General features: G+C 33.0%; 1 protein-coding gene across 4 annotated transcripts in view; it reads right to left on the minus strand.

Moving 5' to 3' along the window:
- Positions 1-7,613: 7,613 nt before the first annotated feature.
- LOC124373454 (thioredoxin-related transmembrane protein 1-like) overlaps positions 7,614-27,477 on the minus strand; it is a 28,699-nt gene continuing 8,835 nt past the window's right edge. Inside the window, exons 2-6 of one of the 4 annotated variants that reach the window (XM_046831827.1) lie at positions 20,053-20,214; positions 14,375-14,549; positions 13,473-13,496; positions 12,694-12,795; positions 7,614-7,769 (exon numbers count right to left, since the gene is read on the minus strand). In XM_046831827.1, the coding sequence (XP_046687783.1) occupies positions 7,629-7,769; positions 12,694-12,795; positions 13,473-13,496; positions 14,375-14,549; positions 20,053-20,214 (604 nt within the window). In that variant the 3' untranslated portion in view covers positions 7,614-7,628. The remainder of the gene's footprint in view (positions 7,770-12,693; positions 12,796-13,472; positions 13,497-14,374; positions 14,550-20,052; positions 20,215-27,477) is intronic. The other 3 variants (XM_046831828.1, XM_046831830.1, XM_046831829.1) reach the window with 3 other exon arrangements.

Consider the following 27,477-nt stretch of genomic DNA (forward strand, 5'->3'; position numbering starts at 1 on the left):
ACTTTTGATATAATTACTATAAAAATAAATAACATAGTCTTTTAAGTGTAAACAGACAAATCACTCTACCTTTGTACTTGATTTAGAAAGTGTAATCAACTAAGTTAGCAAGAAAGCATGGCTACTGCTTCCGGGTGATTTCATTATTAATTTGAATACTTTATCTTCCCTACAGTAATTAAATATGAAACAGTAACTAGATCCAAATAGGCTTTCAGAATATATATCAAGAGATACTATAGAAGAAACCAAAAGCAATACCGTCATAAGTCTTGTTCTAAGAAAAGCCATAACTTAAGCTATCATCAAACTCGAAAACAAACCTTCATTGCAAGCTGTAACCCTTACTTGATTTCAGGCCTAAAACTACCATCACACTCAGAAACATTTGAAAAATCTGCATTCTAAGCTGTAACCTTTTACTTAATTTTAGATTGAGCCATTACTTATGCCATCTTCAGGCTGAGCCATGATTTTAGTTATCATCGTGCTCAACCATGCCTTTACTTCTTTTAATGCTTTTCTGTTTTTTAGCAAAACAAATATACCAAAAAGAAAACAAACTCACTTTATGAATCATGAAAACTGTGAAAAATCCACCAGTCACAGAGGGTAGTGTGAGGAACGTGTTAAGTAAATTTACTATAGTAAGAGAAATAATACTGTTTACTCTAAGAAGTGGCAATAGTTCCATAACAGACCCTTTAAAATGTTTTACCAGTTTTTATAAACACATTTTCTTCATTTAGGTATTTCTAGCTAAATACACGTTATTATATATCAATAAACTTGGAAAGAAACACTGTTTTATAATTTATTGAAATTTCACAAAATATTGTAAACTTTTGATAAAATTACAATTGCCCATTGCAGCCACATCAAAAAGTCGCCATCCAATTCTGATGAGAGTTACGATTAATATTCAAATTCTAATGTTTAATAAATATATACATACATCTTCAATGAAAACAGAAAAATTAAACATTCTTTATATTTTGTCTATAATACAACATTTTTAAGAGATATAAAAGTGTAAACATACTAACAAAAAATAATAAACAAAAGAAACATTATATTATAAGTATAAAATAAATATGTATGTGGTGTATGAATATTGGTCCATTTCACAAATTTGCAACTTTTTATAATTTATACATTAAATTTTTCATTGTTTTGTTTGCAATTTTCCAGAAAAAAATAATCTATTTCATACTTGATAATCAGTATAATGCATTTAAATCATAGATTAATAAAGAGCCACTTTTCTTCCAAACAAAATATATTTTTGCAATTTATAAGTATGTTTGAGTAGCCTTTACCACTGAAGCTAAAAATAGATTTTTTTAAATTTCACTACTTTACAAAAATGAAGAATTTTTCTTAAGTATTCTGGTGAAAGACCTAATAAATATACATTCTTACTTGTGTTCCTTATGTTATGCTCTACTATTTTGTATGGATTATAAAGGAAAAAATTCAAATTTGTCAGTTTTTTACTTATTTATTTACATAAAAAATAGATTTTACATTTGACCAGCGATAAAAAATATACAGGTACTAGAATACTGGGGCAAAGTGTATTTATTCTTGTTACAATTATTTATCTTCGAAACGATACATTTTATTGGGCATTTATAAACCATTTAGGTGAGTTTTATAACTTTTCAAAAAAATTTTGCATTTTCAATTTTTGTATATTTTGATATAATTTTTAATATAGTTTAACAACTTTTCTAGTTTTCCATGAAGGGAACTATTTTATGCAACTTTTGTGTAATTTTGAAGAATTTGTAATTAAAAATATATTTTTCACAGTGCTGATTTCGACATTTTCAGTTGTGTTATTGAGTAAATATTTGTTTTTTTACACATGATAAGTGTATCTAAAATTAAATAAAACCATAATAGTTTGTTAATGTGAAACTATAACTTATTGTGAAGAAATCAATATGCAACACGATAAGGTCATTGCAATATGTCTTCTATTTATATAAATTTTTGAAAAATAGCTAACACAGTCGCTAAAATTGGTGTGCCACTGTGAAATTTTTATTGTTACCACTTCTATGGTATGACCACTATTCCAGTACCTCTTACCAAGCCTTGACATGTGCTGTGGTGAATACCAGGTGTCCCACGAAGAGGTTTAAAACCCTTACCGCGCTATGCACTCAAATGCTAAATGTACCCAAAAAGCTGAAACTTATGTAAAAAATACAAATTTTAAAAGCTATGTTTGGTTTTTAGGTTCTGTAATGTTAAAATAAAACAAAAATTAATAAAATTCTAATTATAATGTTGTATTAGCAAAATTATATACATATTTGTAAATAAAAAAAATCAAAATTTTACCTAAAAATTTTCTTTTGTATGATATGCTTCAAAACAGTCTTCTACATGAAGTGCTGGGGTTGATGTGCATGTTTTGCAGAAATATGGTGTGTCACGTCTATGTCCGTTCTGCATACAAACAACACACCTTCTCCTTTTTTCTGCCTTTGATGGGAAATGCCGCCCACTTAGTCGCTCGTGAAGGGGCCCAGCTGGCGCGCGCCGTCGTCTCTTCTCTCTCCGTAGACTTGCCTTCTCTGCCACAAGATCTTCAACAAGGCTCTCCCTGAATTCCTCATGTGACATTGGTCTTCGGCCGTGTGTAGTTTGTATACTCTTATACAACAAATAAGAGTTTACAATTGCTACTTCTAGTAGCCAGAAAAATATTTTCCTATACCACTTCTTTGTTTTGCGCATGAATTGGTAATTGGATATGAAGTGGTCACTTCTATCAACAGCACCCATGTGCTTTGTATAATCTAGGACGACATTAGGTTTGGTATTGGAGGTTGATTGGGCCATTTACTTGGAAACAATTGTCATATCGTGTTTGCTCCCTTTGCTCTTAGTGCTGAGCATGGTAACAACTCTCTTGTCCCTCCAACTCACAACTAAGGTGTCTCCTTTTCGGTACGAAAATAAAATCACCTTTTTTCATTTTTTTTATATTTTTCTTTGAGTCCCACGTGGCATTCCCAACCCTATGCGTCATTACAGTGCCCGTGAGATGGCAATGGAGTTTTCAATAGCTCTGCGGCTAATTCCGGACTTGTATAGTAGCGGTCGGTATATACATGAAGACCGCGTTTGGGATTAGTTACATCTTTATAGATTACAGAATCACTGAGAACTTTCACAATTTGAGGTGGTTTTCAATAGATTTGAACCAGAAATCAAGGTTTCTTTTCCAAAATATGGAATGAAATTATAAACATAACCGTTATCACAGTCCTGAGACAACAAAAAGTTTCATTCCAAATTTTACAGGTTTCTGAGGGTTATAAACCTTGAAACTAATATTTCCCTTGAAGGAAACTGTGCTTTCATCAATAGCTACGGAATTAGTTGGATTATAAAACAATTGACACATTTTCTTTATATGATCAATAATAGGTCTCACAAGAAACCCTTTATCTCTTTGGTAGTTGCGTTTCGTTGTGGTTAAAATGGATGTTCCAAAATATATTGAGAAAACTCGTCCTTAGAAAACACATCGCTGAAAAATGGCATCCGCTTAACCCACTTAGTAGAGAAATAATTATTTATATTAGACATAGTTAAAAGGCCCATGTTGATGATAACTCCTAAGAAAGCTTTCAAATCTACTTCAGATATGTCTGTCCATTTTTGTAGGCGAGAATTTGGTGACAACAAAACGTGTTTTTTTTTTGAATTAGCAAAATAGTTTGTCTCATCACAAATGTAATTTTAACAAGTCATCATTAAAAAATAAAGCAAAATAGTCCATTGGTTTTGTCTTATGATCAAAGCTGGTGGGCAAGTTAGGCCCAGTATTTACACTATAAATCGGAATAGTAGTAGAAGGTCCTTGATCGAAATTGGTTTACATCTATCCATTCATTATCATTTGTGGGAATAGGCCTATAGTTCCTCATGAAAGTTGACATACCTGGTAATCCGTCATTATTTTGATTACCGCCACTAGTACTTGGTAATCCTTCATTTGGAACACCACTTTCACTTTCTGTGTCACTGTTAGTTATATTGTGCAAATCACATCGTCCATATCGAAATCTTCTGGTTCATTTGGATAAAAAGCACTCGAAAAGGATGTGTCCATTATCCCCTCAACAAAACTATCAAACTCCGGATCGTCTGGATTCGCCATATTTTCACAAAAGAAACACTAATACTAATAAAAACTAACTGATACTAAATAACCATTATTATAACACATAAAACTACATCACACTACAAATAAACACTACTATAAAAATGTCTTTGTACACTAAAATAATATTGTAACTGAATAAAAATAGAAAACGAGTAAGCAACGATCCATAGTTGAAAGCGAGATACAAGTGACTGACGGCTGGCAGTACACGCACGCAGACCCTGAGTCAACCGCGCTGCCTGGAGAGTGTCGCCGTGAAGCTCCCAGACACAAAAACATAAATAATATTTTGTCTGTCGACAAGGAACGGTCCGTGTCCACCGTGTTGGGTTGCCCAGGCCATAAAATCAACCTTCCCCTTCGTTCTAGCACGTTTGTTGTAAACAACACGTCATTTGTAGCCAATAAACTGAATGCACTCAGCATCTGAGTTCACAGCGTTTCAGTAACATGTGAACCTCACTCAGCGTTTGAGTGCATCGCGCGGTAAGGATTAAATGTTTGATTCTATAGAATTAAGGAAGATAAATAAGTCTTATAGAAAAAAGGTTTACGAACATAAAAAGAATCATTTTAATGAAAGGCTTAAAGTCTCTACTAATGTAAGTAAGACTATTTGGGAAATTATTAACAATGAAGTCAGTAATAAAGAACCAAAAATTAACAATATTAAGATAAAAGTAAATGGTGAAACCATTGACAATCCTTTGACAGTTTGCGAAAATTTTAATAACTATTTCAGCAACATTGTAGAAAACAGAATTCTCCCAAAATTAAATTTTGATACATCTGACAAGCCCTGTTTTACTGAAAATAGCCATGTTATTAGCACAGAAAAATGTTTTCGATGTAAGCCGATTGATGAGGAGGAAGTAGAAAAAATAATTAACAATCTAAAAAACAAAAAAAAGCAGTGGTTTTGATGAAATATCGATGAGTCTAATTAAGAAGGCAAAAAAACCATTAATTAAACCAATTACTCATCTTATCAATTCATATTTTATTTTAGGTAAATTTTCATCAAAATTAAAAATGTCTAAAGTTATACCTTTTTACAAAAAAGGAGACAGAAGGAATGTTGAAAATTACAGGCCAGTATCACTCTTACCTTCCATTTCCAAAATATTTGAGAGAGCTATGTGTAATCAACTTGTAGATTATTTGGAAACAAATAATTTAATTCATAAATGTCAACATGGCTTCCGCAAAGGGAGATCAGTGACTACAGCAGCCACTTCCTTTATTGAATCAGTAATAGATGCTTTGGATTGTAATAAAAAAAACTGTTGGACTTTTGATAGATCTTAGCAAAGCTTTTGATTCTATTTCTTACTCCAATTTACTAGAAAAATTATACAAACTAGGCATTAAAGGCAAATCTTATGACTGGATTAAATCCTACCTTGAAAAACCGTAAACAGTTTGTTGAATTAACCTATCTTGATGGTAAAAATATCGTAAATCATTACAAATCTAGTGCAAAACTCATAAAACATGGTGTCCCTAAGGGATCAATTTTAGGACCAATACTATTTGTTTGCTATTTAACAGATTTTCCAGAACTCTGTTGTTCAAGTGGCATTTGCTTATATGCAGATGACACAAGTATTAATATAAATGAACCTTCCTGGAATGATATAGAAATTAAATTGCATAACATATTAACAGACCTTTCACAGTACTTTACCAAAAATAACTTATTGCTTAGTCTTGAAAAAGACTAATCTCATCTCCTTTCAAAAAAGAAACATTAAAAATAAATCTGATCCAAAAATCTGTACAGGTGATTTTGGAATTAATCAAGTAAATGAAACAAACTTTCTAGGTTTGAAACTGGACCATAGCCTCAGCTGGGACGCACATGTCCAGAAGGTTATGTCAAAAATATCATCTGGTGTTTATGCATTGAGCAAATTAAGACACCTATGTGATCATAATTCACTGAAAATCGTATATTTTTCTTACATTCATTCAATTATCAGTTTTGGAATCTCCTTATATGGTGCAACTAGCCAAAAAAAATCTTGATTCTATTCTAAAAATGCAAAAAAAGTCTATTAGAATTATTCAGAACCTGAAACCAAAAACCTCAGTTTAAAGAACACTTTTCAAAATTAAACATTCTTACAGTTTATGGCCTTTATGTTTACGAAGTAATTGTATCTTTAAAACAAAGATATCATGATCAAATATTTAATAGTGATTTTCACAAGTATAACACCAGACAAAGTAAAGATTTTGCCATTCCCACTCATCATTCGGCATTTTTTTTGCAAGAAACCTCAGTATGCAGGAATTAAATTTTTTATTCCAGAACATATTAAGGCTGAACCATCATTCAATAAGTTTAAAAAAATACTTAAGGAATACCTAACAATCACAGTATTATACTCTTTTAAGGAATTATAAATGCAATAAAGTAAAATTAGCCTAATTTTAAGAAATGTTGAATACTTAAGTTAATGACACTATTCAATGTATTGACTGTAATACCTATGAATAAAGAATTATCTGAATCTGAATCTGAATTACTTGCCCATTTATGCACCAAACTCTGCACAATTCATTAAATAAGTTTTAAAAATATTCTGTGAAAATTTTAACTCTCTAGCAATTGTTGAAACAAAATGGTGGCATTTTGAAAAACTACACTTTAAAAACAGTAAAAAAAAGTATTTTTGGTTTTGTAAAATTATTTATTGTCATATTATAGAGAAATAAAGCATTTCAATTAGAAAATATCTTATTAAAAAACCTACAATTACAGTCCACAGTTATTCAAACTATCCATCCACAGCGACACACTGATAACAGCGCTTAACAAATTAATCGTAAGCTCTTACAAAGAAATTCTGCGGTATCTGGAGAAGTTCCTCTTCAATTTATTGTCTTAATTCCTCATCATTATTGAAGCTACAAGTATAAACTTGTTCCTTTAAGTAACCCCATGGAAAGAAATCACACATAGTTAAATCTGGGGATCGGGGAGGCCAATCTAAAAAATCACTTCCACAACCAATCCAACGGCCGTGAAGGTTGTCATTTAGTAATCGCTTGACAGGATTTGCGAAATGAGGAGGAGCACCATCTTGTTGGATGATTGCTTGATCCTTTTCTGGAACCGTAAAATGAACCATAAGACTTGTTCATTTAAAACCTGTTCATACTTATTCCCAGTCACTGTAATTAAATCAAATCAGGTAATTCAAGAAATAAATTTTTTAGGATGCAAAATTGTACGATTTTCAATATGTCATCATTTTGATTCTACAATTGTTAGGGAGCTTTAATTTTGACAGAATATTTTTAAACCCTAATTTATTAATTGTGTAGAGTTTGAAAATGTTCTGTGCATAAATAAGAAAGTAATATAAAATCAAACGTTTAAACTCTTTGTGGGACACTCTGTATACAATGGTAATACCTCTAAAACGTCTACTTAGCAATAACATTTTTTAATACTCACAGATTCCTCTATTTCCATTTCTTTCTCCTTGTGTTTTTGCTTGACGCTGGGTGGTGACATGCTCTTGGGTGGGAAGAACAAGTCAATGGTGCACACCGCCACCTGCGAAAACAACTGTGAAATCTCAATTGAGCAACTCTATCAAATACAAGGGAAAATATTTTTTTCTTCCCTGTCAATTTTTCAAACACCAATTTGACTCATCGCATATAACGTTTTTAAAATGTATTTGACAATAATACTCTTTAACTATAACTGTATTTTCTATCTTACAGAAATATTCAAAATCCTTTTTAGCATGGAATCATGTGCTAACTATTATTTGTTAAAAATTCTAATTTATTTCTCCATTCAGCACAAATTCATTAGGCTGCAAATGTTTCACTACACATTTTTTATTTGCACCTCTCTAATTTAGTACATCTGAGTTCTAGTGCACTTCCCATAGTTGAAACCAACATTTTGGTTAGCACTTAGTCAGGTAAAAAAACTTTAATTTTTATATTTGGCATTCTCAAATAACATAAGTGGACCATTTTTAATGGGTGCTAATTTCTATAGAAAAACGTTTATAACATAATAATAATTTCTTCTAAAAAAATATCTATATATAGGCTATATACTGTTTTTTAAAACAAAAAGTTTTCAAATATCTTATTTTAATTTTTGCTAGTGTAATCTTAGGTGATCAAGATTTTAAAATTATAAACATACGAAACAAGTAAGTACCATAATGAATTGCTGTAGTAAGCACTACAGAGTACATATGCACTGTGTGCCTAAATCTTTTAAAAACTCTCAAAATATATTACTGAAATATTTGGTTTTATTTTCATGCATTAATTTTATAATACTTATGCCAACTGAGTTTCCGTTGTAAAATAAACACTGTGATTTGTTTTATTAGTGCTAAAAACGTGAAAACAGCTGAAACTCGAAATGGGATAGGTGAAATTGCAGATAAAACGCAGCAACATGGAATGGTACAGAATGGATTAATTATTGTAAAGATAGCCATAGAGGATTTCAAGTGATAAAGTGGGCGATTTACAGTTATCAGTAAAAATTTAATGCATAAAGTAAACCACAAATTAAATATGCTTTATGATTACATTGTTACTTGAAACAGTAAATGTTTAAACATTCGCAGAATTTCTGTTTACGCTCACACTGACGCAGCGAGTGAGAGTGGAGCGAGGGACTGGAACTCCAGCGAGTGCTGTGGAAATCCAGCCCCTGCTAAAGCTGTTCTGCCATACCTATTTCATTGCCTACACTATTACTAGCGAGTTTACACAGTTGAAAAACATCCTGATAGATGAATGAGGCATTCACTTTGCTTGTTGCTGTTGAGATTTGTTTTGATCAGTTCTTCGATAGAGTAGAGGGAGTACAGCCCTTAATTTCTGGTATAATATGATATTAAAATTCCTAATTTCGTTCTCATCATCCGCATGCACTACTACCTCAAGGGTGTACAGTACATTGACAAGTCAGAATTTTTGGGGTTCTGAAGGTGTCTCTGTAACTGTACATAGATCCAATGCCAGCTAGTGTCCGGATTGCGGTTTTCTGAATCACTAGTACTCTTTGTACCTCCGTTTTGGCAGCTCCTCCCTATACTAGCAGTTCACATCATAGGTATGTTTTCGCAGTGTCATTATTACTTGCAGATTTTAATTATCTGATTACAAAAAAAGCCAGTGTTTATGTTTTTGAATAAGTCATCCAGGTGGGTAGTCCAGATCAGTCCTTCATCCAGTTTTTATTCTAGAAAGTTAGCTTGCGTTACCATTTGTATACATGGAATTATTGGGACTTCTGCCGCTCTTCTTCCAAGGGCAAGCTGTTTTGTTTTCTTCTGGATTTACAATAAAGCCACCAGAATTTGTTGAATTTGAATTTGTTGATTCCATGGCCATTGCATTACTGAAAGGCCATGTTGAGTGTGATGTAAAAGATTACTGCCATCATTACTGCATTGCCTTTCAGTATCTATTCTATCAATGTAGTGTCGTATGCATACATTAGGGGGCAAGACATTTCCCAAGTATCAGTAGGTTTTCTTGGAATTTGTGATCTATTAAGCTTCTCAATACTATACATTCTTCTAGTTTGGAAAAAGTTGAGAGTGTGAAATCGGTCTGTAGTTACTGGGTTCTGTTTCTTTGCCGTAATTGGATTTTGGGTAGACTTTAGCTTCTTTCATATTGGGTGGGAAATGACCTTCTGAAAAAGATTTATTTTAGATTACTGCAAGAGATGAAGTCAGTTCGTCCATGCAGAATTTGAACAGCCTGGAGGAGATTTCATCTGTTCCAGCAGATCTTTGTAGTCTGAGATTTTTATAATAATCTTTACTTTGTCTTTAGTTGTCAGTTTGATGTTTGTTACGCGATTTCGGATGTGCGGAGCATGTATATGAATGAGGTCTGGAATAGGTTTTTTTTTTAAGGTGTCTTTCTGCCGTTGTAGCGAAAAAAATTATTGGAAACTGTTGGTGAGTTTGAAATATCTCACCAACTACTTCTAGTTTTATGTTCTTGTTTGTTTTTGTTTCTGTTATTGTTTGCTTCTGTTTCTGTTATTGTTTATTATCTTCCACACGCCTTTTGATTTGCTGTCACTATTGTTTATAACCAGCAGCATGTTTTAGCGTTTTTTGGCGATGGTTGTATCTCTTTTTCCACTGAGCTGCCACTTTCTTTTTTTCATTTGTATTGTCAGTTTTTTCATAATCCTTTTGAGATCTGAGGTCTTCATTTTTAAGTCTTAAAGCTTTTTCATCTACAAAGTGTTTTGATTTCTTATTTCTCTTTGGTCGAGCAGTTTTCATTGGAGAGGTTATGTCTAGATTTAAGGTCAGAGTTGTGATAAAGCTTTTGTATCCATCCTCTACAGTTCTAGCTTCAATGACTTCTCCAGTTTTCACCTCTCGATACGAATTTATGTTCTTGTAGGTTTTTGTGCTGGATACTTATGTGAATATTGGTAGTTCTTTGGTCTGGATAGTTTGAATCACATATGCAAAGCTGGGCAGTGTGGTCAGATATTCCAGATCCAATGACTTTTGACCACATTATTAACAAATTAACCCTTTGACTAGTAATCCCGCAATGTGTTCAAGAGCACCCTACGTGCCTGCAGTAATCCCAATAGTCGTGTGTAAGCACTATGACACTATAAACAGTCTTCATAAAAATGTTTCGTGATGACTAATCATTCGCTTGAATACGAATATGATCTAGCAGAATAAATAAGAAACAGCTACAAATAGTTTTCGTTGTTCCCACTAGATCGCAGTTGTTCTTTTATTTATTTCTTTCAGACCCAATTGACGGTATTCAGGACACAAGACAGTATTCAATCAGTTGATTCTATTTCTGTTTGTGTAGTAAATACAGGTTGTAACCTCATTTTTCATTACCGGTTGCCTTAATTGTGCACGTTTTGTTGTGTTTACCATTAGTAAATAAACATGGCTGTTTGTGTATTGCTGATTACGTAAAATGGCACGAGAAAGACTTACAGACGAATTTTTGGCTAAGATGCTCCCCTGACTTACTGTTCGGCATTTTCTCGCTACCATCCCTGCTACAGATAAGAAGGAGAAGCGGAGGAGAGCATGTCACAGATAGACCAGCGTCGACAAGCAGCGGCGTCGGAACATGATGTGCCGAAATTGCGCCATTCCGCTTTGTGTGTCCAACTGTTTTCACGCCATTTATACCACCAAAGATTTATGAGGAGACCTGTGCACTGTTACTAACTTGCACCTAATCTGTACCTTAGTATGTTTATGAGAAAATTCTGAATATTTTATTTTATTCTAATATTTTGTAAATATAATAACTTTTGTACATAATTAGATTAATTTCTGTAAAAATAAACAAAAAAAGTTTAATGGACTGTTTTTCATAACACATCTAGAGTAGTAAACCCAAATCACCTAAACAAAACCAAATCAACAATTTTTTTTAATCTCACTTTTTAGTGTACTCTTGCTGAGGAAAACCCACAAGTTCGATGATGCTTTAACCAACAAAAGCGCTTTTGATATTAAATTATATCGTGGAAGTAATAAATATGTCTTTTATATTAAAACCTGGTGATTTCCATCAAGGATACAACGCAGAAAATATTAAGATGCTGTAAAATTAAATTTTTTTCTAATATCTCCATCTAGTTGGAATCTTTACTGCTATTCATTAATTAACTATATTTCTCCAGAAAATCCATGATGTAATATGTTATTTCCATTTTTTCAACTTTTAAACTTTTTTACTCTACTTTTTAGAATTACTAAGAACAAACATTTACTAATTAATAATTAATTATTGTACTTTTTATTTTTAATAATTTAGGCTACTAGGCAATATATTAGGCAATTTAATTTCGTTTTTATAAATATTCTTCAAAACTTATGAGCAAAAGGCATGGTCCACTAATACTCAAGCGGGCTTGAAACCACTTAGTTTTAGTGGTTTGAAAGATACTGAACTCAAAAATAAGTTTAACTTTGATATTGAGAGAAAACCTGTAATCTCAAGTCTCTATTTAATGGTATTGAATTCGACAAAAAGATATCAGTAAGATCGATCAGAAGTGTACTTCTTGTTTGCTGAAACAAAACAAATTAAACCGCTTAGCGCGAAATGTATTTAAGAGGAAGCCAATTTATTCGTTCACAATGAATCAACTAACAATGAGATTGCACTAAGTGGGGATTATCACTTTTGTACAATCACAATAGAATAAAGTGGGGGCAAAAATGCAAGAGAGAAAATATCGTAACTGATGAAATCTCAAGTTTCTCAGTTTTCACTCCTTCATTATGATTCCAAACATTCATATTTCCTTACTTCTTAAGTAATCTTTAGATATCTAGACCTAATGTGTAAAGGTGTTTCTAATTAATGTGAACTATTTTTTGTTGTTATGACTGAAAATAACAATGTTTAAGAACAATTGAATAGTGGTTCAATATTATTACAAACTTTACATAACAATTAAAAATAAAATACCAATTAAGACTTACCAATCCCAGAAGAGCTCCAATGATGATCGTTGCCACAGCGAATATCAAGTACGATCCCCAAGTAGGCAATCCATAATCCTCCATCAACCGTGTGTGTACAGCCTGGCATGAGCAAACAAGTTATGTAAGCAAACAAATACACTGAGCTATACCTTACATCATGCCGTCTCTCATATGTGCAGAATATATGAGTTTTGTGAGATGGAATATTGCTTACACTACGTTCTATTGATCCTTTGTTTTGTAAGACCTTCGGTAACACTGGCTGACTATCTACAACGTATTGTCTAATTGTTTTTTTTTATTTATTTATTTTTTTTTTTGAAATGACTATTCAACCTCTTCCAATATAAAATCATAAATTATTTAACAATCAACTAGGATTTTCCTTAACCGTAAATTTTGTTCATGGTCATTGGTGAGTTTTTGGTAAATATAAAATCCCAACCATCCAATACTGTACTAGATAGTTCTGTTTATATGCCGGTAGAATTAACAAATGATTGATAGATTCATGCATCTGCATTGCTTCATTTTTGTGTACATTATTTGATTACAATTTTAAATTTTTTAAATTGATTTCAAAATTGCAAATAACAAAAACACATTACTTATATTTTGAAGGAAACAGTGCACATTTCAGAATTTATGCAGCCTCCAATTGTATTCTATAAGGTTAAATATTTTATGACAATAAATAAATAAGAGATTTTCTGATTTTCTGATGATCTGAATTCTTCTTTTTCCAAAATAATATGAAGGATGATTTTTTAACTTACTTTTTTTGTAGCAATCTGCAAATCCTGTAAATTTGTGCAAATCTAATTAATATTTTCAAAGTGTTTAAGCAAATACTTATTGTAAACTACAAAGTTATTGTGTTACTTATAATATAATTAGTATTGTTTGATTTTTAATATATTTTAAGGTGATTCAAGATTCAAGATGTGACCAGTTTATAAATGTGAATATTGAGCTAAGCTCCAGTTCACCTTCCTCTTAGTGCAGTACTTGGAATCTGACGCTGTCACAGGCTTGACTCCTGGAATTTGGAGTCATGCTCGTCTGAAGACCATTCAAAAAATAACAGTGACGAAGAAGCTCAAAAGGAACTCACAGTCAACAAAAAAGATCAGTCTTGTGTGCTACCAGCCATCCAGTCCAATCCAAACGAGGTGTTCTCATTGTCTCGTTAGATACACAAACTCTTTACATTGTTTCAACGTCAGAAACACCTAAACTACAAAATATAAAATCATAATTTAATTCAGGTAAATAGGTATTCACCTTGTCTCATCAGGTGAACATTGAGTGCACTACGATGTTTCTAACACGATCTATAAGCACGGTGGAGCTAAACTCAACATTCACATTGAATCAACCCTTCCCAACACAGTTGCGTCATTAAAATTTGTATCTTCAAAATCATGATTGAAAATTATTATTCTTTTAAGTATTGTAACCTTCAATTTGAACTGGAAACCCAAACACCACTACTTGAATACAAGATTCCAATTTGCTGTTAGATGTCCTGCAGGATCCTTAGATTTAAAGTAATTAATACTAGTCAAATATATCACCAACAACCTACTGATAAATTAACTTTTATAGGCACTTTTAACAAATATGGATGGATACAAGTATGTATCCATACTATGCTATGGCAGTGATAGAAACACACCCTGAGCAGTTGTGACATTTTGAAGAAGTAGGAAACAACGGACATCTGGAATGATGCAGGAGACTTCCATCCTGGGATCGCATCTACAGATTTCCACTTGTCTTCCTCAATGAACGAAATGAACGACTCCTTGTCTCTCGCCCCTCGATATTGTCGGAATTCACCATTCAGCACACTACAGGTCATTTAATGAATGAACATTTTAAATAAAAGTAAAAAAAGGTACACTCATTATTATTTATTGTACTTTAAACCTTGTATTTTAAATAATTTTATGATTTAAGGTTAAAATTGTACCCAACATTTATAAGCTGTAACATAGTCCATTTTAATTCTTGCTGACTTTTGGTGATATTGAACAAGCATTTATAAACTAACCCAAAGAAAAATTACCAGTAGAAGATAAAATAACACGCAATGGTACTTTTCTGTAGATGTTAAAAACAATCGCCTCGAATCACCCCACCCTGGTGCTACAACAGGTACAATCAACAGAAATTGGTAAAATCCACTTTAGCATCACACAGCATTTTCTTTAACGTCTTGTGAAATAATCTATTCACAGTGATATTGGCATTGCTTATCAAATGGTTTGATATTGGCCCTCGTAATTCTTAAAATTCAAGATTTGATGGATTTAAGAACAGCAAAAACTATCTATTTTGGCTACTTTGAATCTGTGATGAGACACTGAATCGTTTACTGTGGTAGTTCATCATTTATCAATCAGGTTTTCAAAACTCAAAAGTGAGTGATCCGAATTCTAGGAAATTTAATAGTCAATCATGTAGAGGCCAATTATTTAAACTTCAAATTTTGACAGTGAGAAGTATTTACATATTGGAAGTTTTCACTGAAACTTACAAAAGAATACAGTTCAATCCTTTGAACTCCCATCATAACTACACAATACATAATACTCATGACCTGTGACTAAAACACAGAACGACCTATTTGAAAACATCTTTTTCTTACTACAGTCAGCATTTATTTAATAAACTACTTTTACCATGAAAGGAGACTCCTACATTAAAGGGTTTCAAAAAATACTATTAAAGAATATATTATGCTTCAAACTGAAAATTAGACTTTTGATGATTTTTTTCTGAATTCCAAAGAAAATATTTAAGATGTGAAAATATACCTTACCTAGTTTTAGCTATACAATACTGGTATTTTTGTTTTTATTGTTAGTTTGTATGTAGTGTTTTTATATCTTGAGAAGCCTTATAACAGTGTAAAGTTCTGCTGGGTAATGAATCATTTAATTATACTTTTAATGTAATTTAACTCCATAACCATTTACAAAATAAATATTTGATATAAGAATATTGAAAACTGTTACTTAGTTTATATAGTCAATTTGTTACCAGATAAAAATTTTAATATTTTAATTTATTTTTGAGTTTAATTAATTGTTAACTTATCATTTTAAATTGTATTTTTGTTGTTGAATTTATAGTAATTTTATCAACAACAAAAAACTACTACTACTTTTTTTTAGTGTTTTAGTAGTTTTTTTTTTTTTTTTTTTTTTTGTACTAATATTAAGAGACCAAACAAAATTGTTTTAGGAATATGTTTTTATTTAATAATATTATTAAGCCAAGCAAGGTTGGGCAGTTGTCTTGTTAATTATGGTAATGTATTAGTCTAATATCTTCGTAATTTTATGTGTATGTCTTATTAATAATGTTTTATTTTAAATCTCTTATAATATTAGGTTACATTACATAACATATTAATAACAATATTTATTATTTATTATTGTTCTTTTTTTAACTATGTCTTTTGTCTTACCTGTATAGCTGGATCTTGTAAGATGTAATAAGAAAATAAACGTTCATTTAACCACAGTCATATGCAACAATTTTGTATTTTCTTAATTAAATGTATCCAGCATTTGTATGACATACCACAAGTTAAGTTAACGTTAACAAATATGGGCCAATGGATTCCAATAAGGTGTTAAGACTGCCTCATCACACCTTTTAAAAATAATTCTTAACCCTTTGCACGCCATAAGCGAGGTTAATTCGCATGGATAAAAGTCCGTACAGCGCCCATAGCGAGTTATATCGCGAACTACATTTTACAACATTAGATAGTTTAATAGTTGTAGAATTGGCCGCTAGATGGCAGAGAAAGTCACTTTTGCTGGCTAGTGCTAATAGCCAACGTGCCAACTGAACGTTTGAGGAGTATCGATCGGTAACAGCTGTTTCTTTCTATTCATGTTTGTTTCCGGTACTTCTCGAAACGCCCCAAAGCGAGTACACTCGCCGCCATTCTGTGAAGCGCCGCCATTCCGTGAAGTTCTATCTTTAGTGTTCCTGTTCACTGACAGTTTAAGTTTTTACAGTTATATTAGTTTATATTACGTTTAGTGCTTGTGAACTATTAAAACTATTACTATAGTAATAACTATTATTTATTATTTTGACGTAACTTGTGAATATATTATTGCCATAATTATGGCTAACGCAGACGATCCGGACTTTGACGATTTCGTTCTTGGGGTTATGAACGCCACGTTTTCAAGTGTAGTTGACGAAGTCGAGGATGTTGAGCAACAGGACATTATTTTGCATAATTTGAGTGAAAGTGAATCTGACTCTGAAGATGACACTCAAAGCATCAACCTCAAATAGGCCTACAAGAAATCTTCCATGGACTGAGGTAACTAACTATGATACAGGTCCTAGCCATTCAATACCAATTTACAGTGTAAATCATGGAGCTAACTTGCCTATTTCTTTTGATTCCGATTCAAAACCAATTGAAATATTTTGATTTATTTTTCAACGACGAAATAATTGATTATATTGTATTTGAAACTAATCTAAATGCAAACAAAAAAATCAGCACAAATATTTCACCTAACTCAAGACTGAAAAGATGGAATGATATAACAGCATGTGATTTGAAAGCTTTCTTAGGCGTAATCAATAAATATGGGCCTGATTCCAATGACCTCCATTGAAGAATACTTTAGTACTAAATGGGAATCACGTATGAAGTTTTTTAGTGATATCTTTTCCAAAAACGAATTTCTCAACATTTTTTGGCAAATTCACTTTAATCACGATCGAGGTGGTGTCAAACCAATAGGCTTCCTCATACAACCTCTAATTGATCATATGAGCAAGATGTGTAAATTATTTTACACTCCGAGTAGTGCAGTCGCTGTGGACGAGAGCACCATCTCGTTCAAAGGTACAGTAAGCTTTCGGGTTTTACAATCCTCAAAAACCAACCAAATTTGGAATGAAAGTATTTGTGTTATCTGATTGTTTCAAACGGCTACATATATGATTTTATCCCTTATTTTGGAAAGCGGGAACTTATACCAAACTCAAATCTTCTAAAAACTACACAGATAGTAAAAACTCTTTGTGAGTCAGTAATTTTGAAAGATCCAGCTCATCCTGTAAGTGGCTTACATGTTTATACCGACAGATATTATACTAGCCCAGAACTAGCCAGGGAGCTACTAAAATCAAATTGTTTTACTCACAGGCACTGTTATGCCAACTAGAGTAGGCAATGCCTCCAAATCTAAAAACGAAATCAAAAAAAATGAAAAAGGGTGATATTATATCACAGAGAAATAATAATATACTAGTTGTTTCTTGGCGAGACAAAAGAGTAGCTCACTTGCTGAGCACCAATAATAAAGGCAGCAAGACAGACATGATTGATGTACCCAGTAAGTGGGCCGAACAAACCTCCAACAGCCAAACCAAATGTAGTCTTAGACTACACCAGGCATATGGGAGCAGTGGACCGGAGTGACCACTTTATTTCATCCTACAATTTTTTTGAGACGGTCACGAAAGTGGTACAGAAAAACATTTTTTTGGCTGTTTGAGGTAGGAATTGTAAATTCCTACATATTGTACAAAGACGTACAGAAACAAAAACTTGAAGAAGCCGATGACACACGTACAATTTTAGAAAAAGTTTAGTGAAGGATCTCGTTGCAGGCAAACTGGCGCAACCAATGAGCAGACGGGGCCGCCGCGGGCCCGACCCACTCAAGGTCAAGGAACAACCACCCGCTGAACGTTTGAACAAGAAACCACATTTTATTCAGAAGAGACCAAAAGGGAACAGCAAGATGTGTAGTTTGTCTCAAAAAGGGCTTGAGAAAAGAAACTGTATACTCGTGCAAGACATGTACAGACAATCCAGCGTTACACCCAGAAGTTTTGTTTTGAGGCGTTTCATACTTTGGACGATTATTCGTAAAAAAACAGAAACCAGTTTGAAAGATAATCTTTTTACTGTTTTTCCAAAAATGTGTATTTAATTTATTATCACACATCATATCTACTTCATGTACCGGTATAAGTTTGTAAAAATTATATAGTTTTAATCAAAATAACGTTTTCATTCATTTCATACCTACTGGTCCTTAAAATAGAAAAATATCTATATTTCGTTTAAAAAAATGCCCATAAAAGCATTTCATGGTTTTTATTCTTTAAACCAATTACTTAAACAAATAAAAAAATGGCTTTACAGTTTTCAAAAAATTAAAATATTCAGTAATTTGGCGCTAGGGCAAAACATATACGTTATTACTTGGCGTGCAAAGGGTTAAGAGTTCCTTGTTCAATTAAGAACTAATTATGATAACCTTGTTTTTGTATACGTCAAATTATTTAAATTTTTTCAATAGTAAAAATACCTTAGTAAAAATGTAGGCATATAAAAATAACAAACAATTAAAGTTACACTTGACAAAATAATCGGGTTACAGTGTCACTACTAGCTCAGTACCACTTGCAAAGTAAACACAAATTTGTCTTCGTCAGCTGGATAATTAAAAAGCCAGATACAACCTTTACACCTGAAATATAATGTTCACAAATATTTAAACAATTTGAACTTGTGTTTGAAAGAATATCGAAAAATGTATGAATTTTTCATTATCATATTATATTCACAATTTATGAAGAAAACAGAATTTTTCTGGATAGTTGCCATCGTTCAGTGATACAAAAAATCAGTAACATTACGTTTCGAGATCTGCAATCTGATCTCTTCTTCAGGTAAATAACTAATCTGACACATAATTACAAACTAGGTTAAAAATAAACAAATCATACCAAAGCGTTGTGACACGCCTAAGTCAGGAATCAACCACAATGTTGTGTGTCAACTTCACTAACTCTAAAACATGCACTTAATACAAAACTAAAACACAACACTAATTATTAAAACTGAACTACAGAATACAGGTAAAAATACATCTGCAATCGTCGAGCAACCACCTACGACTTCAGTAGGACGCACAACATGGTGATTGTGATTCCTGACTTAGTCGTGTCACAACGCTTTGGTATGATTAGTTTATTTTAGCCTAATTTGTAATTATGTGTTAGGTTAGTTATTTACCTGAAGAAGAGATCACATTGCAGATCTCGAAACGTAGTGTTACTGATTTTTTTTGTTTCACTAAACAATGGTAAATGTCCTGTTTCCTTCAATATCAACTGCTAAGTACATATAATACAAACAATACATTCACAATTTATGTTTGCAATGTTATTAAAACATTCAGGCATCCCTAGTATACTGAACTCTATTCTTAAGTAATAATGAATGATGTATTATAATTTTTGTATAGCCATAAATAAAAGAAAAGAAAATTTCTCAAGAAAAAGACTTACTGGAATATGGTCGGTAAGGCGGTGACCATGAAGCGGCCACTGAGGCCGGGCGAGGCCGTCACATCCACCTGGCCCACCTTGATGTTCAAGTCTTTACTCCACCCTGAGAACTCCTCCCACGAGGACTGCAGAGCTTTGCAAGCCGGACACCATGGTGCATAACTGCAAGCCACAATATACAGTTTAAAAGTAATTTGAACCCAGCAGGGATCACTTCTGGCTGGTTTATACCTTCCAATTGAACCTACCACTGGACACAGCAAAAACGGATGTGTCACTTAAATCTGGGCAACCTTATAAATGTTTAGGAGCGGCACATCACTAACCGCAAATGTCGAGATTCTGTATTGCAAGGGTAATTCGATAGGTCTAGTCTACTGCGGGAGATGATTGTTGGAGTTGGTGGGGTTCTTTCCTAGCCTAAACATAAGGGTGTGCCCCCTGCCTGCTTTGACTGGAGACGCTAGTTCAGAGCTGACTTCCCCTTATTCCAAAGGGACATGACTTGAATTCTTCTTCATGGATCTCAATAAGAACCGGCCCCAACCCCCAATCTTACCCATTCTGAATATCCTGAAGCAGTGCAAAGGTCTATGATTACAACACACATTATTATACAAGGTGTTTGAAAAGTCTGGGTACAGCTTAATATTTTACAAACCATAGCAGATAACATCTATAAACTTTGCACAGTGTCGTATGGCTATGTAAACTATTTTTCCTTGCTATTAACATGACATGCAAACCATGGGGGGACGGCCCACAGAGGAAAACATGGAAATCTTAAATTAAAGCATGGGTCGAGTGATACCTCATTTGAAAGAGCTCACTTAGTAGAGTTGAATGCCGCAAACCGCATCTCAAAAGGTTTATCCAATCAGAAATGGCGAGTTGTTTTAGGTACACATTGTGAAGTACATTATGCGCTGCCATTTCTGACTGGATCGTCGTATTCTGATGCGGTAGGTGGCGTTTCACTCTACTAACCAATGGTTTCACTGATTAGTATTTATAAAAAATAATAAAAAATTTAATTCAAAATTTAAGTGGTAAGTTAACTATTTCACCAACAAAGAACAATGGTAGAACTTAATTAATTCATAAACATAAAGATGACGAATTCATTTTAGTTTTATTTATTGTGTTATAAATTTATGACATAATTTGCTAATTAAAAAAAAGTCAGTGAAAACACTTTGTCTTGAAATCATATTGTCTTTCAATAAAAGAAATACCACAAAATAATTTGGCTGCCCATTCCCAAAAGTTTTTCAGTTTAATCTTCAAACAAAAAAGTTTTGATACCCTAAAATAGTACAACAAAATGTTTGATCTGCTTCCAATTTTTAAAAGCGTTGTCATTAATCATCAGCATCCCCTTAAACCATACTTAGCTTTGTTCAGGAGGACCAGTAGAACAGTTAAGAATGTTGAAATAAAGCATTGCAACTGTGATAGTTAATTTCAGAGATAAAGAAAAAATAGAACAGATAAAATAGACATGTTTTATTAATCTGCCACATATTTAAAGATGCCACATAGTTAAAGATGGTGCCACAGTGGATTATTCCCAAATTAACCACAGTGCTTCCTCAGATGAATTGTTGAATATAATTTTAACATTGTAACATTATTGCACTCACTAGTTCTCTTTGACAAAAATATATAGACTAAGGTTTAAGTAGTGAAAATAACAAATAACAACGTTCTGGAACATTAGGCTTAAATTTGGAGGAACCATGATTCTCACACGAAGTAATAATACATCGTTCAATATCTCTGATGTGCGTCAAGTGTCCTTTGCTGTGAGTCACTACCGTATTGGGTGTCATCCGCAATCGTACCATCTTTTTATATATGTAAAATACTGTAATATAGTGAACAATAGTGAATGCCTAGAGGGTTTGGGCCCAAAAGAACAATGTTTTTGATTCAAACCCGCTAAAAGTAATTTTATATTGGGCTGATGACGTTTTGATCCAGACATCAAAGGTGACAATGAAAACAGTCTCTCGAGATAGTACCTATCACTAACAGATCTAAATTCTAGAGTCTGATCACTAAGTACCTCAAATCAACATCTTTCGGACACTCAGACAGTCCTTAGTAAGTAAGAAACAAGAAAACTAAGTTTCAAAGTTTTAAAAGTGAGTTGCAGTATAGCTGCTAAAATGGAAGGTAAGAAGAGAAAAGAAAACAGTGAGAGTTGACAGTTCTTATCAGAATGGACTGATAAATATTTGTTCAAACTTCAAAATCGAGCTGGCGCCATAACCGTATGTTTGACTTGTCAGCAAACGGTATTTGTTGTCATAAGTGCAAACATTAGACGTTACTTTAAGACCAAACACAAATCTTTTGAAACAAAATTTTCAATTGGCAGCAATTTATGCAAATCAAAAGTTCATTCCTTATGTGATGGAAATTTGACTTCCACTCAAATGTTCAATTAAGGGGGGTCCGTACCAAAAATTTCATTTTTTTTGAGTTTTTTGGTTTTTTTTAGTTTTATATCTTCAGAACCTCACCTTTTTAAAGATGTACTTATTTTCTTTCTATCTTTATTAGAAGTTATTGAAAAAGAAAGTTTTTCGAAAGCATTGCAACCAATTTATGGTGAAAGAGGCATGCCCCGCTGGTGGCCCACCGCTTTAATCATATTCATACATACTACTACTATTCTTGTTTCCTTATTGTTATGTTATGTTGGCTACCCTGCTTTTGATGTATATTTTTGTCTCTGTCAGGTGTACTATTTGTCATGTGATCTTTGTTTATGTGATGTCAGTGAGAGTGTTTCTCAATTTGTTGTTGTTTACAAAGTGACAGTTTACTTATTCGAGTTTTGTGAAATTAGTTGTTGTTTCAAGTTAACATGGGAAATAAACAGAAAATCGGGAATCATTTCAAGTGTTATTCCAAGAGAAAGCATGTTGGAAAGACTAAATCTAGCCTTGATAGATCTTCTGAGGCTATGTATAACCTCAATACTGAAACTTTGCCCAGGCCTACCACCAGCACTGACACTTCTGATAATCCTACCACCCCTAGTTCTTCTGTTAGAAAAATGAAAAGTTCAAGGTAATTTTGAATATACTATAATCAGCAGAAGAATGAGGTTTTAGCATATGACATATTTGATTTGAATTCGCTTGCCGAAGCCATAAATGAAATCGCAGGATGCAGTCGTTGCAAGCACAAATTGATTTTTGAAAGGCGGTCTGTTGTGAAGGACTTGCAGTAAATTTCTCAGTGTATTGTCCAAAAACTGTACAGACAAAAAAAGGTCTATTGACAATTGTAATAAAATCACTGAAAATATCAATGGAAAATCTGTAACTCTTTAACGACTTGAACCTACGTCTTGTGCACGGTATGCGCAGCATTGGCAAAGGCCACACAGCAGCCCAAATCTTGTGTGGCACTCTAAATCTTCCTCCTCCTCCAGTTCATTATAGAAAACATGAACAAGTTTTTAGGCACAGTAGCAGAAAATATGTGTAAAAAAAGTATGAGAAACGCCGTAGAAGAAGCAGTGAGCAGTAATGATGGGGACCGACATAACTTATGCGTTGCTTCTTTGTTTGAAGGTTATTTTTTGACGATGGAAGGATTGTGAAGGAAACAGGATTTTTCCGGACATTTGCCATCGTTAAGTGAAACAAGAAAACAGTAACACTACGTTTCGAGATCTGCAATCTGATCTCTTCTTCAGGTAAAGAACTAACCTAATACATAATTACAAACTAGGTTAAAATAAACAAATCTTACTAAAGCGTTGTGGCACGCCTGAGTCAGGAATCACAACCTACATGTTGTAAGTCAACTTCACTAACACTAAAAGACATGCACTTAATAAAAAAAAAAAAAAAAAAAAAAAAAAAAAAAAAAAAAACTATACATTATGCGTTGCACTAGACGGTTCATGGCAAAAGAGAGGCCATGTCTCTCAAAATGGCATTCTTTCTCTAACATCAGTAGATACAGGGAAAGTACTAGATGTATCTATCCTTTCAAAGTTTTGTAAATGCCCAAATAAGTGTGAAAAATGTTCATGTACTCAGCTGTAAAGCAAACTATCAGGGTAGCAGCGGAGGAATGGAGGTCGCTGGCGCTTTAGAGGTTTTTCGGAGGTCAGAGCCGGAATATAATGTTCGCTACCTCAACTACTTGGGAGATGGTGACTCAAAGGCCTATGCATCAGTGAATGAAGCTCAAGTTTATGGAGAAGAAATAAAAAATAAACAAACTTGAATGCATAGGCCACGTGCAAAAAGAGAATGGGAACACGTTTACTCAAAATAAAAAGTACATCGGGTAAAACCCTCCCTTGAAGATAACAAATCTATGTCGGAAAAGGTCGACTTACTACTGCTGCTGTTCATCAACTGCAAAGTTATTATGGACTGGCTATACGTCGGAAACACATCAAGTGTAAGGGAAATGAAGCAAGCAGTTTGGGCTGAATTTTTCCACGTCTTATCGACTAACGAACAACCCCAACACGAGCTTTGCCCAAAAGGAGACGGAACGTGGTATAAGTTCAACCAGAGCTTACTTGATAATACTGAGTATGATCATAACAAACACTTTCATTTGCCAAAAGCTGTTATGCTTGCTATCAAGCCAATATTTAGGGATTTAGCTGATCCTGAGCTTTTGCAAAAATGTGTGAAGGGCAAAACACAAAACCCAAACGAATCATTGAACAATGTGATTTGGTCTGTAATACCAAAAAGGGTTTTTGTTAGCCTACCAGTGCTAAAATATGGGACTTACTTAGCTATAAGCACATTTAATAATGGGCCTGATAAGTAGAGTACAAATAATGGATGAGCTTAAACTTTCTCCTGGTAAAAAATTTGGTTGCTGCAATGAAAAGCCTTGAGAATAAGCGACTCAAGAAAGCCGAATTAGCTGCAAATGAGCTTGAGAAGAAAATCAGGAAGGCTAAGGCATTGAAGAAAAGAAAGTTAGAGGACCAATTTGAGCAGGATGAAGCAGACAAACCAGCCTACAGCACTGTCAGCTACTGATGTTACCAAGTCACTGTAGGTTAGTACAACGATTTTTTCAATCGCGTTTTCCTAAAATTTGTATTTTCTAACTTTGATGTAAGTTTTCTCAGGACCTGTTAAAGATATCTTTATGAAATTTTCACTGTGTGTTTGTTTTAGTATTTACTAGTCACTAACACAAGGATTTTGTAAAATTTTAATTTTTGGGCTTATAAAAATTAAATTTCTGAATTAAAAACTTGAAATTTAACACAAGTTTTTAAAAAAATTGTAGAAAAATTAAAATACAAATACAAAATAAACAAAATCCTTGTGTCAGTGACTAGAGTATTACATGATTAATAAAATAAAATAAAACATTTCAGTGTAGGATTCAACACAACTCTATAAAAATTACATATAATTAACATTACAGAGATAGGCGAACAGACCCCCCTTAATCTTATCACAGCACAAGAAAAATTAGAAGTCTCTTTGTGCATTTCATGGACTCTCGAAAAACATATGAAAGCTTTTACTGATGCAGAAATAGAAAAATAATGCATGTTGGCAGCAGGGAATACGTTATTTCAGACCAAACAGGACATTGTTGACACAATTAGTCCACTCCAACCTTAAAAAATACTGAATCGAGTAATTAAATAAAATAAGATAAAAGATCGATTTTACTATTTCCCACATACCAGTTAAAACGTGTGGGCTCTAACTGTCTAATTACTCTTAACTTTAACAATGGCTTTATTTCACTGAATATTCATGTTTCTTACTTTCTACCAGACTACCTGACTGCCATACTCCTGAAAGAAATTAAAGTTGACCCAGTAATTTCTCAGAATTACCCATACATAATGACCTAAATACAAACCACCAAGTATCTGATCACACCGAAACAGTTCCTCAATCGCATGACACACATTCTGATTTCAAAACATAAAATAACTGATTGTTTAAATAAAAAATCAATTACGCCTATTTAATTTCTTGTAAATCCTGAGTGTGTCATACACAGCAAGACATTTACACGGATACATACATTTTTGATACACGCAGAACCAGTTCACAGAGTTAAGTTGAACTTTTATTTTAGTTGACGGTTCAGTAATACATATCTTATTGGCAAAAGTATTTTCTTATCATCTCCATCCTGTCCTAAGGTAGATTAATGCTAGATTAATACAGGTCGGACTGCTGCCCCCCCCCTCCTCCGCAGTCGCTGTCACACAATCTGTCCAGCCGGCTACTCCTCATATATTTATCACAGCTAATTCATTATAAGCGTGCAAATCATTTGTTATTAGTTGTCTACTACAATAATTCTTTGTTGTATATCAAGGTTTACAAAATAGTTATGTCTCTTTAAAATCTTAAAGTTAAAATAAATATAACCTATTTTAATAAACAAACTATTCGTAAAAAGGCAAATTGTTCTCTAGCAAGTAATACAGCATTTTCAACTATCTTCCATTGCAAAAGAAAAACAATAAAATATGACCATCTATGAGGCCAAGCAGTCTCTTATTCCAAGTGAATAACGTGGAGAAGTCAGACAGATCTTGTCACATCACAGTAACAGAACCCCGACCTGTGTTATAGTCCGGCCTTGGGTAAAAAACATACCTTTGTCTGAAAGTGATACTCCATTTTTCCAAACACCTATTTGGTGAATTAACATAATTCATGTAGCCCTATAATGATATGACAATTGTTGACTCACCACTGACCTTTGAATGCTCAGATAAGCTATTATCCACAGATAAACACTGTAATATACATAGAAGAAGTTATCGTGCAGAACTAAGCTGGCAATCCATACGCCATACTATCAAAGCTGTAAAGCGACTGTAGTTCTAAATTGCACAAATTCTTCTGCCAGCTTTAAATATTATATTACAATGGGTACTAAAATCGAATGGCTTCAGTATAATAAGCGGCCACCAACACAATAGAATCAACTACCAATTAAAAATATCAAAACTATCGAATATACAAACATTTTACCTATAGATATTCATAATTAACCATTACCAACTGTTTTTATTTTCCAGAATTATAATAACGTTCAAAATTAATTTAATTCAATAAAGTAAAACCATTTACGAACCGAGTAGGCTAGTGAAATCAGAAAGAAATATGTCGATAAACATGCAATTTAGTATAATAAGCGGCCACCAACACAATAGAATCAACTACCAATTAAAAATATCAAAACTATCGAATATACAAACATTTTACCTATAGATATTCATAATTAACCATTACCAACTGTTTTTATTTTCCAGAATTATAATAACGTTCAAAATTAATTTAATTCAATAAAGTAAAACCATTTACGAACTGAGTAGGCTAGTGAAATTAGAAAGAAATATGTCGATAAACATGCAATTTTGGTCTCAAAATGAATTTTCAA

The sequence above is a fragment of the Homalodisca vitripennis genome, unplaced genomic scaffold (genome assembly GCF_021130785.1).
Source record: "Homalodisca vitripennis isolate AUS2020 unplaced genomic scaffold, UT_GWSS_2.1 ScUCBcl_5587;HRSCAF=12376, whole genome shotgun sequence".
Lineage (NCBI taxonomy): Eukaryota > Metazoa > Arthropoda > Insecta > Hemiptera > Cicadellidae > Homalodisca > Homalodisca vitripennis.